Source organism: Lonchura striata, chromosome 6 (assembly GCF_046129695.1).
Source record: "Lonchura striata isolate bLonStr1 chromosome 6, bLonStr1.mat, whole genome shotgun sequence".
In the NCBI taxonomy this organism is placed as follows: domain Eukaryota; kingdom Metazoa; phylum Chordata; class Aves; order Passeriformes; family Estrildidae; genus Lonchura; species Lonchura striata.
In genome coordinates this window covers 27,065,755-27,079,775 of record NC_134608.1, presented here as the reverse complement: position 1 = coordinate 27,079,775, position 14,021 = coordinate 27,065,755, and the positions used below count along the sequence as shown (strand labels likewise).

General features: G+C 35.8%; 2 protein-coding genes across 12 annotated transcripts in view; one reads left to right on the top strand and one right to left on the bottom strand.

Moving 5' to 3' along the window:
- NUBPL (NUBP iron-sulfur cluster assembly factor, mitochondrial) overlaps positions 1-14,021 on the top strand; it is a 284,585-nt gene that overhangs the window by 117,069 nt on the left and 153,495 nt on the right. The gene's annotated exons all lie outside the window — the stretch shown is intronic.
- HEATR5A (HEAT repeat containing 5A) overlaps positions 1-14,021 on the bottom strand; it is a 64,197-nt gene that overhangs the window by 5,013 nt on the left and 45,163 nt on the right. For all 11 annotated transcript variants that reach the window (XM_021539356.2, XM_021539357.2, XM_021539354.2 and 8 more), the window contains 11 exons: positions 13,019-13,198; positions 11,959-12,198; positions 11,058-11,239; positions 9,874-9,942; positions 9,282-9,461; positions 7,056-7,290; positions 6,417-6,665; positions 4,696-4,823; positions 3,635-3,782; positions 2,681-2,953; positions 99-323 (listed from right to left, as the gene is read on the bottom strand). In XM_021539356.2, coding sequence (XP_021395031.2) covers positions 99-323; positions 2,681-2,953; positions 3,635-3,782; positions 4,696-4,823; positions 6,417-6,665; positions 7,056-7,290; positions 9,282-9,461; positions 9,874-9,942; positions 11,058-11,239; positions 11,959-12,198; positions 13,019-13,198 — 2,109 coding nt within the window. The remainder of the gene's footprint in view (positions 1-98; positions 324-2,680; positions 2,954-3,634; positions 3,783-4,695; positions 4,824-6,416; positions 6,666-7,055; positions 7,291-9,281; positions 9,462-9,873; positions 9,943-11,057; positions 11,240-11,958; positions 12,199-13,018; positions 13,199-14,021) is intronic.

Below are 14,021 nucleotides of genomic sequence, written 5' to 3'. Positions count from 1 at the left end.
GTCTTTTTTTCAGATGTGCATTAATTAAATTTAAATGAAACAACATTTCACACAAACATTTTTTATTTTTAACTCATAAACCCAATATTTGCTCCTACCTTGATCCCAACAGTCAAGCACTGTGACCAAAGCACTACGTAGAAGATCAGTCCAGGCATTCTGACTCTTCTCTGCTCGAGCCATTGGAGAAGACAAGAGTCCTTTAAGAGCTTGTAGAGATGCAGCAACTGTCAGAGGTAACTGACCATCTTGCAATTTCACAGCAGTTTCTTTAAGTACTCCAATAATTAGGTACAAAATAGTTGGAAGAACTGAAACACTTCCTGTAAAACAATGCAAATTAATTTCATGGAAACTTAAAAAATACAGGTACCTTTTAAAATTGAGGCAGGTTTCTTGGATTCTATTTTTTATGTATAAGTTTCTAAGCATATCTGTCAATAGAGGCACTGGTAATTTGAAGAAAAGATTTGAAGTATCACGTGGCCTGCTATAGCAAATAAGGAGTCAGACTGCTTAAGTGAACTTAAACCTCTTCCCCTTTAAAATAAACATTGTATTTCCTTGATGATTTTACTACATTAAGTGTGGATTTATGTCATATTCAGACAAAAGTAAGAACAGAAAGATCAGAACCACAGAGGAGGTGGTTCTCCTGGAAGAGAAGACATGGAAGTATGCCAAGTATAGTAGTGTATCAGTATGTACTAGTATATATACTGGTACATAGTAAATTCTTTGTATATATTACTATATAGAAAGAAGAGTAGAAAACAAAGTATAAGCATCTAAGTATATTTTGCATGTGAAGACAATACAGTGAAGGAAATTAACAGGGGCTAACTTCAAAACTGGCAAGAGGAAATACTTCTATCACATGATGAGTGGTTAGCTATGGATGCCATTGCTCCAGTAAGTCACTGAAGAATTTAATAAGAGTAATAAGGACTTCAGAATAAATATATGCATAAAACCCCCTAGCATTTGAAGAGAAGCCTGTAAAAATATCTTGGAAAAGAGAAGACCTAAGGAAAGAAGCAGATTGTTCCATATGCTAATAAAGAGATTTTCATGTCTGAGAATCTGAGAGTTGAACAGTCATAATAACAGACCACTAAAAATGTTTTAAAATTCACAGGAATAATGTCACATATTTTTATGTCACTTATTTTTATGTCTTTGAATCTAATAGTAATACAGAATTCTGCATATATTGGAAGTAACCTAGAAACCTCAATACTTAGGCATTGCTCCTGTCCCAGGTTATGACTCAGCAAAGCACAGAGTTAAGCATATGCTTATCTCATTCCCTAAACAGCAAAATGCTTATGTTTCTAAGATTTTTAATATACTAATGTTCATGAGAGACCGGTTGAATAATGAAGGTCTCTGACTTATGCATAAGTATTTTCTGAAGCTGAGGACATCTGTTTTTGAACAGCCAAGTCTTTGAAAATTTATTGTTGGAATTCAGTAGGAAATGTAGGTCATGAACATAATTCACTTACATTTTTTTTTAATGCAAACATATCATGACAGGTGCCTGAAGTAAGAGACATAGCAGTCACAGGACTGTAACTTCAGTTACCTACTAAAGGGGAAAAAAATTACACAATTCCACAAAGGAATTCTCATCTCTTCAATTATGTGAGCCAACTTTTGGCGCTGCTTCTTTATTCAACTGACTGTATGAGTAAGCTTAAGCTCCTCCTTTTAGTCACCTGAACAAAGTGCTTAACTTCTCTACTGTGGTCTGATACTGCAAGCTGTTTGTTTGTGGAATAACATGAACAGCTAAAGACAAAAATAACTACAGTGAGGAAAAAAAATCACAGATTATTTTTCGTACAAGATAGTTGTCCTCAGATCTAGGTGATGCTATGTTTATTTCCTTTCACTTTAAACTGATAAATAACAGGCTGCAGATGGAAATGAGAAAACATATCATCATGTTACAAGGACTGCAAGGGCTGCCAGCTATTTGGAGCATCATATTCCCCATAGAAGAAATCATTTAACAGAGAACAATTTTTTTTCAAAAAGGAAGAAATTTTCAGGTTGATAAATGCCAGCGATTTGCGTAAGGTGTAACAACAACATTTAAGAGGTGGAAACAGAGGAGTAGAGCAGACATGGTTTGTATGTATGGCTGTAATGGTACTGAAAGATTACATAAACATCTGAATATGATATTAGGCTTGGTCTGGGGAACCATTCTAAAGTTTGGAGTGAATCCAAAATGAATTGTGGGTAAAAGTCAACTAATCTGAGAATTCAACCGTAACTCCTTGCAGCTGTTTGTTAATGTTCAAATGATGGAAAGGTAACATGACATATTTCCCTTTTAAATTTAATTTATGTCTGCATTATAAATTCCAGAAAAGACAGTTCAAGTAGCATATAATCATGTAGCTGTTGTATATTTCCCAGTAGAAAATGAATCTATTAATTGCACTGCTATAGGGTGGGAGAAAAAAAGAAACTACTCATTTAATTGCTTCAGTTTTGTAACTTGTTTTGCAATTTGACAGTCAAAAAATAATTAGAAAAGGAAGTTGTCACAAGCAAATCAACAAAACTTGCTGCCAGACTTAGCCAGCTAAGAAAATTATGTCATAACAAAGGAACAGAAGGGCCTAATACTCTTTCATTTATCTTTTCTTGTGATGAAATAGCATACCTTCAGGAGAGCAGATTGCAGGAACATCAGAGAGAATAACTAATGCTGCTGCTACCAGTCTGCTTCCATCTCCTGACAGCAACAGATATTTTCCAGGTGGAACTGCAGGGCTACAAGTCAATTTAGGGTTGAGCTGGGGAAGCTGTCTGACAAGAATACAAACACACAGCTCCAGTGTTCCAAAGACTAATGATTTCCCAGGCACCAGTCCCCCTGTGTCTTTGCCCTCTCCAAATTCTGGTAATGTTTCCTTTTCTGCAGCACCATCATCAACTGAAAGAAAAACAAGAAATATGGCAAAAGTCTGCAGACTGTGACTTGTTTCCAAAAAGTTTACTTCTTAAGACTGTTTCAGCACCAAATTATAATCTTGACACATATATATGTGAATGGGTGTGTATTCAAAATTCTAGTAGCAAACACCCATTCATCTGAATAAACAAACAATGCAGTGATTGCCAAAAGGCAAAAGGGTGCACAATAGACTTTGACATACAAGATCCTAAGGCACCAAGCCAATATGATGTCATCTGATACAAGCATTTTGATTCTACTCCCAGTTTTTTCCTTTTAGAAAGTGACTGTTAGGAAGTTACAATCAGAGTAACTACTGGAACCTGGCTTGTAACACTTGTGTGTGCCAAGTATGTCCATTGCTCAATTGCAGCTGACCCCAGGTTTTCACTAGGACTCCTTCCTCCATGATGCCACCCAGCTGCAGTTTCTGCAGTTTTTCTCCTCACTTTCTGCCCTCTGTTCAACACCTAAACCACCTGCTATCTGTCATACCACCTGAATTTCTTATGTCAGGAACCTGGACTGTCTTAAGTAAACTAGAATTAGAATCCAACTGTGAAAGACTTCAGTTAAAACACATCTCAGAAACCAATTTTCCAAGAAAGAATTGCTTTAACCCTGATCACAGGTATTCAAACATCTCACACAGTACTGTACCTTCTGCACTTCTCCGCTTTTCCTTCACATGTTCCTGAGCTGCAAAAAGAATCAAGCGCACCACTTCAAGGGCAGCAAGCTGAATATCAGGTGACTCTCTGGTCAATATCAGTCGATGCAAAACATTCAGCAGCTCTACACCCAACTCCTACAGTAAGAAAAACATCTAACATATTTTAATTTTAATGCAGGAGTTTTTAGGAACTTGTTAAAGCCAACAGTATTACTCTGATTGATCTCACTAAGAAACACAATGCAATTGTTACTATCACAGGAGTTGGCATTTTCTTCGCCATCCAGCTCCTAGCTCCCAGTAACGGCAGTCCCTATCAATTCTCCCAACAAAATAGTTACCACAGTTATTTAAGATATAGGGCATTAAAACAACTGATTAAAAAACCAAAGTAACCTTTATTTTCTGGCTTCTTAACTCTTGAAGGTGGGGACACTACATTGTATCCCTCCTACACCATATGCATTTCCTTGGACAGAGCATCAACAACCATTAGAACTTAGCCATGTCCACAGGCTTTATCACTTTCACTGGGTCAGACAATTGTGTGGCATATGAGATGGTATAAACCTTAGTTTGAAGAAAAAAAATAAAGAAATTTCAGATTATTACTTCTTTCTAGGATCACTGTTGTGGTGTGGGTTTTTTTTTGGTTTTGCCTTTCTTTGTCTTTTAGTATCACTGCTTTTGCCCAGTCTTCTTTTACCAACTCTGATTTTTACAACAGAATTAATTCAACTATGCCTCCACAGAGAGACAGAAAGAGAACTCTCTTTTCCAGAAATTTTGTCTTTACCTGGCTCTCATCCTATTAATCTAATTACTGCCTCCTGACAAAATGTCCTCGAACTCTCTGCCCCTCACCTTAAAGGTTCACCATTGTGTTCTTTTTTATCTCCTCCCTCTACAGCTTTGGATTTGGGTAAAGCATATCATTTACCTACCACTTATATGTTGAATATTCCTGGAAATACAAGAGATTGTAGAGGTACTGTTCAGACTAAAACCATGCCTTAATTCTGGGGGGCATTTGGTCATTATGCTTTACCTGATCACCACCTATTTTGGACCTTGGCCATGGAACATCGAAGAGTGCCTGCAGGGCATGTAAGCAGGCAATAATGTTCTCCATTGCTGCATCTGATCGAGGAGAGCACAGGAACTCCACACTAATTCCTGTAGGCATCATAAAAAAAAAAACCCATGTGTACTTGAAATTTTAAGAAGTAATTTTTCTACTACTATGTAATTTCACAGCAGGCTGAGCAACTATAGAAGTAGCATTTTAAGTCAATTCACCTCCTATCATTAATATATTGGGGCAAGACCTCTATTTCCATCAAAGAATGAAAGAAACTTCACCTTCTAGACAGTATAAAACCCAATTACAACTAGCTACTAACATAAATAAAACCTCAGCAATTTGTGAATAAAACACAAGGCCCATGAACAGACAGGACAATTAATAATGAGTAGATAGCAGAATATTTGCCTAATCACTCTGATTTATTACCTAGTAGTAGGTAATAGAGGGAAATGCTGAAAGTAATAGTAGTTCACAAACTCTAAGGCTGAGGCTTTATCTTCCCATTTAAAAAAATGCCAACTATCACAACTAGATAACTAGCAGTAAGTAAACTACATGAAGCTTGTAAATTCTAGAGCAAATAAGAGCCATCTTTTTTCTCAGCTTCCAGGACTCCTCAAAATATTGGCAATAACCTTCATATAAATTGCAATCTATATTGTCATCCCAGCTGTAATTCCAAAATGTGTGATGACTTGGGAAACCGATCAATGTCCACTAAACAACAGCTGTGCAACAGAAAAGCAGTTTTAAATTCTTTCAGTTTCTTCATAGGGAATGAAAATTGAAGTGCTATTTTATTCAAACAAGCCATATGCCCATAGTCAAGTATGTGAAATTTCATGCACTAAGCAGTAGAGGAAGCAGGGGAAATGAGCAGTTTTTGTATCAGAAGTCCCACTTCTAACTGAGAGAGCAATGGAGTTTAAAAGGGAGCTGAGTCTCTGCAGAAGACTGGGATTCAAAAGAAGACATATGCAATAAAGTCATACAAACACATTCCAAAAAGGATTACAAAAGAAAGATACAAAAGAGAGGCCAAGAAAAAAACATAACCAGAAATGCCTAATTGTGTAAACTTAGAGAACCAGGACTGAATTCAACTACTTGATCAGCTCCTGCAGTAGTGGAGGCTTGACAGAGCTTAATATGAATGTAAGGAAACACTGCTTTACTGTGTGGGTGACTGAGCACTGGCACAGGGTGCTCAGAGAGGTTGATTCTCCATCCACACAGATATTCAAAAGCTGTCCAGACATGATCCTGGGGCAGCTGGCTTTATGTCACCCTGCCTGAGCAGGAGGTGGACACAATGATCTCCACAAGTTCCTTCCAACCTACAAACTATTGTGTGATGTAAAACTGCTTCAATGAAACCAATCCATACACTCTGTAACTGTATGGTACAAACACTGTAAAGTCCACTCTTGAACTTGCATGTTTATGAGCAGAGCAATAAGCATTTGTTTAGGGCTTGTTTAGCTCATGGTGGTTTTTTTTTGTACCACATTTGGGTACAATTTTCTCATTAGGACTCTTAAATTTTTTTTTACTCTGTTTTTCCAAAAGATGCTATATTGAATGATGCAGTTAAATTTGAATAATTAAAAATCTATTTGCTAACAGTTTTATCTACATTTTGAGTTATAGCATCTAGGCAGACTATGCAGTCACTCACTAACCCAAGATAAGATGAAATCTGTCAGTATTCACATCCTCAGGAGATTTCACTAAGGGCCTGGTAGACGAATCTTGACACATGGTAGTTGGGGTAACAGGTCTGGAGAGATTTGTAACTCCTTCATCTGGATCAACAACAAGGAAACCTGTGCTAGTGAGCCATAAAGCTGTAGCATGAAGTATCAGTGCCCAGGAGTTGTAGTAATGAGGTCTGGCATTTTCAATTGTCTCTGCTGTATAAAATGTACCACCTACAAGAAAAAAAAAATTAGTTTTAAGGGTGTAATTTATTTTCAAGTACTGTATTTTCTCATTCTTAGGATGGGATTGTGTTCTACGCATGACTTTTTTTTAGTGTTTGGCATTAAAATTCAGGCCAATGAGGGTACTTAATTTAGATTTATTTGGACAGAATGCAATATATTACCTATTTCTTCTTTCCAACATAAAAATTGCCAACAAATAAGAATACCAAACCACTCTCCTCATCCATGGAACCTCGATTCTCAAAAGCAGTCCTGATCTTTAAATAGGTCCATAAGTAGGCTTATTCTCTATACTATTTAATCTTACTATGATCTTAACACAAGTCAGTTTGCTTACAAGGGACCTAGGAAAATATAACTCATTTGCCTTTTTACCTTCAGCAGGTAGTTGCGATGCATATTCTGGAGGCAAAGTTAAGAGAGCAAAATCCTGAAGTGCAGCAAGCCAGAGCTTGCTCAGTGTTCCAAGATCTGCCTGTACCAAGTCCAGAAGACCACTGGCAGAAAATGTTACGTCTCTGTAGCTTTCTTCAGAGGAGTTTACAATTTTTAAACTGTGCTTGTGTGTATCACTTTGATTTTTCTGCTTTTCAACTGCAACAATGTATACCTGTTGATATATTTGGATAGAGAGTTACAAATATTAACACTTGGAAAACTACTGTGATCACTAGTATGACTGTCTGTTGAACAGGCATGAGATTTCCTAGAATCTATTTCTGCTTCAAGTCCAGTAAGCATGGGTGAACAAACACTTTTTCTCTAAACGTTCTGAATCCTTTCCCCAGCTAGTCATGATGCAAGAATCCCCAAAAAGGGGAAAACTACTAAAATTCCTACCTGCAATTAAGTACCCTGCTCTTAAAAATTAATATATTGTTTGTCCAGTTTCTGCTTCCAACCATCAAACCCTGTTACAGCTACAAGACTGAAGAACTATCAAATAAAATACCTATAATAGTGGTTTGGAAACCACAGTTAACCCATTCCTAAATATTTTTTAAAATGAAATGCTACATGACACTTGAAACTGACTTCTCAAAATTATCTATCACCTCATGTTAGCAGTAAAGAATGAAGAGTACAATCTTGCATACTTTAAAAACTTTGAGTGTTACCATCTACAGATTAATTTCACAGTTAATTTCCTTAGATACCTCTCTGGTTATCAAAAAGGTAGAATTGAGAAAGTTTCAGACAAACAGCTCTCTGTAGTCTCTCCAAAATGCCCCTGGAGGAAAGCTCTTCTCAACTATAAAGGACACATTTAGATTCAATGAATCTCACATCAGCTTTCTTGAATACTAGTCCTCTGCAATTATGAGTTCTGCATCTTTTTGATGTTTGCTGGCTGTAGTGGGTTGCCCCAGACAAACAACTAAACACCCACCAAGCCCTTGTCTCACATCTCCCTGCAGTAAGAGGATGGGGGAATTCCTTCAATTTCTCTGAACAAGAAATAGGTAAGATTCTAACGGAGAAGGAACTGCCTAGGGCTTAAGTGAAATATTGTAAATTACAGGTCACAAAAGCTTACAGGAAACTCTATAGTTTCCTTTGAAGAATTCTAGTGATCTTATTAATAGGTGAGAACTAACTACAGATCTTCAATTCTGACAGTTCAGTCTCACATCTAGTCTGAATTTTGTCCTGGCTTCTGACCAGTGAAAGGTTGTTACACGCTATTAAAAACCTTTTCTTCGTGTAATGATTTTTAATTTATCATGTTACTTGATTTTTTCCTGAATAGATTAAATAGCCCAATCTATTTAAATCTCTCAATGAAAGCATGTTCTCAAGATTATCATTCCCACCTGCTAGTTTGTCTCCAAAGGATTTGCTATTTTGTCAGTACCTGTTCTCAAATATGCACATGAAACATTGGTATATTTTTCTACAAATGTTTACATGAAAACTACATATTGCCTACTTTCTCCTCCAAAGTGTCTTCCTGATTATACACTGAAATATCATCCACCTTCATAACATGTTCATCTTTAGCGAGTTATCAACCATCAGCATCCAAGGCCATTATCACTACATTCTAATACACATCTTTTGGAAGTAGTGGACATGGTTCACATTTTTGACTTTTAAATATTTAACCTTGCATTTACACATATTAAAACAAGCATTCACATGATCTGACTTTATTTGAACTTAAGCAGTACTGAACTGACAACATTAATTTAAAAGATATATTTCCAAGATCTGAAATGCCAATAGGCAATGAGAAAATGTATACCTATTTAAAATAGTACTTTGAGTGGACCATCACCATACCCACCATACCATTATCAACCAATTATAACATACAATTTCAAATCAATGTTGAAGAATTCACATATATTAAGGAATTTGCATTTTTAAGTATGATACATTATTCTTATAATATTATTCTTATTATATTACAATAAAGCCAGTTGAATTAGCAATGCTTTTGTTAAGTTTACAAATTTCATGTACTTTCAGAGATAGCACAGCAAAGCAGAGTCAGCACCTCCTATTAAAAGAAGCATAAAATTCCTGAAAATTCTGTCTGAAAGGTTCTAAGTCACCTACCCGATATCAAGACTAACACTGCAGAGTTGTTGTACTAACCTCTGCCCAAGCCTTAAGGACAGCTAGTATTTCCATAGTTGAGGTGCTTTCATTATATTGCTCATTTTGTGCTTCTTTTCCAGCCTGCACTTTGAGCAAAGAGGACACAAGCAACTGGTGAACCCTTCGAAGGTCATTAAGATCACTCACTACACCACTTGCTATCCAGGCACTGCATACCTAGTGTTGTGAAACAGAAACAATGAGGAACAAGGAAAAACCACCACTGGATACTCTTTTTTCCATCTGTAAAATTATGAAAGCCAGATTTAATTTCTACCAAGATACAGTTACTCGCAGACAATAACAAATGTTGAATGACATCCCAGTTTAGTAGAGAAAACCAAAACATTAGTGGGGTGTCACAAAAAAACAGCCAAAATATCAACTGCAACAAAGTTCCTCAAAAGACTTTAAAGTGAGATAAATCTTTGAGTTGTCACAATATAGAGGTAAAATAGGTGACATTATTTTTTCTGAAAGAAAGATTTAAGGTTAGAGAATTTATTTCCTTTTTCTTGTGTTGCATATCAAGCAAAAATAAAATTTGGAGGGTCTATTACCTAAGAGACTTATGATTTTCAACACTTGCCTGACATGCTTTTGCTGTGACATCAGGAGGAGTTTCGGGAGCAAAGGCAGGCCTAAGTGCTGCTCCAACCTAAAGAGAAGTCAGACAACATTTAATACATAGTGAACAATTGACTAAAGACTTACTTTTCATAATCAGACTTTGTTACAGTTTTCCTTTATAAAGTTAAGCTCCTTCCTTTGGTTTTACTGGCAATTAATGACAATTTCTTAAGACTCTTAAAAGCTGAGACTTCATTTATGGAACTTCTGAACAAGATGTTAGGAGGTCATTACTTAAGTCCAGAAAATTTATATCCATCTTTTTCTGGATTATTATGATATTTTTATGGAAAAAAATAAGACAATGTAGACTTGACTTTTAACAGTTTCACATCTCAAACTTAAATGAAACAGCTGATGAGACCTGTACAGTATTAGCAGAAACACTTTAAAGGTACAGAACATTAAAAGGAAAATTATTAGCTTTACTTGTGACCTTCTTGATGGTTTTGGACAGCAGGGACAGATTGTCTACTTTTTCCCCTTGATAGCTTTAGACTAGACCAAGGCAGTTCCTTCCTACAAAGGCATGCCAAAAATATATAATGGCAAAAACAAGATCAAAGTAGGTTAGAATGTCTTCAGTGTCTCTCCAATTCTATGAGAGACAGTACCTATTCTATTCTATTCAGTGCCTGCTAGAAACCGAAGTGATATGAGGCTTAACACAAGTGTGCTATGGAATGGTAAATGACTAGGACATTTTTTCTCTAAATCTAAACCAAGATTTAAGTGAAATGGACCTTATGAGTACAATCCACACTTCTCTTGCTTTTTTATTGGCCAAGATCTCTAAATGTGATGGCTGCTGTGCAGAATCGACTTATTTCTAAGCAGAGTTTAAAAATTATAGTTATTCCTAATACTTCCTGCAATACTTTCACACTGTGAAACCAATGCTTTTCAAACAAACTCCACCAATAGTCTATATTGGTTTTGTTGTATTCAAGAAGGAAAGATGCTGAAACTTCAAAAACTTTGCCAACTAAAAAGATGATTTCTAAGGAAGTTAAGTCTGAACAAATTAACAATATTTCAGTAACAAAGTAACTGAAATCCAGCTCAGTACCTAAACACTGCAAATTTCTTTTAGTAATTGACTGTAACACTAAACTTTTCTAAGTTATTGTCAATACTGCTTACATTGGCTTGATATTGCTCCAGGATTACATGACCTGGAAATTCTGGTTCTGGAACAGCTGCAAACTTCCGAACAATGATTTGCAACATATGAAGCCCAGAAAGACGAAGCTGATCACTGTGATCTGTGGCAGCCATAAAAGCCATACGGACCAAGTCAGCTAAATGCAATACCAAAAAGTCATCTGAAAACAAAAATTAAAAAAAGAAAATTGTTTTATGAAATTTAAATTCAGATATAATGTGCTTTATAAGACTAAATATTACAAACATTTTCAAAACGCGTATTTTACATTATACCTTAATACATATCAAGGAATCACTTCAGGAAGTTTACTTACACATAGATCAATTTTACTTGGCTACCTTATATTAGCTGATCTAGTCTGATTTCCATTTAAATGTAAAGTACTTAGAAGAAAAAATAAATATCTTCATGTATGAGACCTTCTAAAAAAGTGTTGAGGAAAACACCTCCAGATAAACACAGAGAGGTATGGGAAAATGGCACTGTATTTCTACTGGTGATTAGGCAAATGATGGAAAGGAAAAAAGTGGCATTTTTTAAAGTCATACTCCCAGACACCAAACTGTGATGTTGTAGGCTGGTGCCTGCTATCACTTGTCACTGCCAGTGCTTATACAGAAACAAAGCCTTCCTACACATACACCATAGTACTATAACCACGAAACTAAGTGTAAATGCTGCAGTAAGATGCTATTCTTTTAGCAAATAAAAATTTCTCTACACCTTAAAGAACACAGGCTTCCAATCAGAGTAATTAGAGACTTCACTGATTACAAACAACCAATTTATGATTAATTTCATTAAGATGCAAAAAGTTAATACTTATTTTAAGCATAGTTTGCATTCTATTAAATTCTTCCAGTGCTTCACACATACCTCTTGAATCACGTTGTTTCCTTTCCTGAGCCAAAGTTATATCAAAATGTGCACTGCCTGCATTTTCACACAGGCTTATAATTTTACAAACACACTCAGCAGCAAAAACTCTGGTGGACCATCGTGGATTTCGGAAAGGATGGAACCTGTCATCACTGTCAGATGTTAATACAGATACATCATCCCCTTTGGCAGTTTCCTCTTCTTGAGTGGTATCTATTGATGCCACTGTATTGAAGTCTGTATTTAGGACACAGAAGGGAAAAATACAAACTTAATATTCTTTCTTACTGCAACTGAAACCTACAGAAAGAAATCTCTTTGAAGTCTATAGTTAACCTCAAATTCCTGGTGACTCCCTTCAATCTTGCTATCTTAAAGTAAACGCTATAATTCAAATATAATGAAACTGTGAATATTTGGTTGATACTACTTGCTGGAAGACAAGATCAATATCACAAAAGTAAATTAAGAACTGCAGTGAAAGAAGCAAAAAAACCCCCAACCTTTTAAAATAAGTGTGATGCATTAGAAGCTAGTACTGTCTCAACCAAAAAATCTAAATGCAAGAAGTTTTCCTCCTGCACTGCAGGTTAAAAGAATTTTCTTCACCCCCACCAATATTCAGCACAGCAATTGACTTTGTGTGCTCAAGAGTTCCATTATGATATAATAAGCCTGCATCAGTTCTATCACTAATAGAAGAACTGGTCAGAATACTTTTCTTGCAGGTAATTGCACGGGACTCACAAGCTCAAACCTATTCTGGATTTCCATTTCTGATATGGAAACGAATTAAGATCAAAAATTAAATCAATATCCAACACATCCTAAGATGTCTACAAGAACTTGTTCAACAGGGAGAGGGCAATCAGAAGAGAGAAAGGCATAATTCTCTGAAGGAACTAAGTTAAAGGATCCAATCTTGCAAAATGAGTAATGATTATACATGTCAGAAATGGCAAACATTCAAGAAAATTTAATGCTTTCCCTCAGCGACACAGTGTATTGCTGCAAACCTTATTTTGATTGTGTTCTCAGCTACAGTGTAAAGACTTACCAGCAGAGGCAGCAAGAACATCTTTACAAAGCTTCAGCCAAAAGGAGAGCTTTTCAACTGCCATTGAAGTGAGCATATGAGTCAGAGTCTCTTTGATATCTTGGCACAATCTTGGATCCAATTCTTTGTCCAGCAAGCCCAGCAATGCCCCCTCCAAGCCTATTTCTCTGATGTTCACATCTGCTAAGAACAAAGTCTGTGAGCTGTACATTACAAAACTGCATCAATGACAACATAAACACCATGGAAGGTGTTTATACATAGTGTCTTGTGAAAAAGTAATTACTAGCCCTGAAATATTTTTGAAACCATTTTATTTTTCACTTTAACACTGCAGCTAACCTATGAATACAAAACAAATGTTGAGCTTTTACAGAAACATAGTAACAACAGGAATAAAGTTACCCCATCAAAAAATAAGAATCCTATGCTGAATTACACAGCATTACCATCACCACAGCACCTAGCTCATGAAAAAAAAAATATTTCACTTACCTTAGTTCATAAGGTAGTTCTAAAACAATGATTTAACTTGAAATGCAAGTTAAAACTGTTCTCTAAAAAAGCACAAAACCAGACACATTGGAAATAATTTGAATATAAATTAATATGACCAATTTTTATTTGACCAACACTACAAATTTTAAATATCAGCAGTTTTTAAAAATGTCTGTAGTCTATTTCTTCTGAAAACTTCCAAATGAGCCTGAATTGAAAGCTGAAGTGAAATAAATTTTTAACACCACTTACTCACAAAAAGACACATGAGGATGAACTAGTGATCACTCTCAGTCCTTTTAGCAAAACGTTACTACAAAAGCAACTGGCTAGATGGGCTTAGAGTTCTCTGGAAGTCCCCTTGCATTTTCTCATTTTATCATAATTTGGTACTATACAGACAACTGAGGTAGAAAATTTTTGAGTTTAAGATTTCAAGAGTATAGCAAAGTTTTCACACTCTAAGCAGTGTATTTAAAATTCACTGTCAATATGTCAAGCTCTT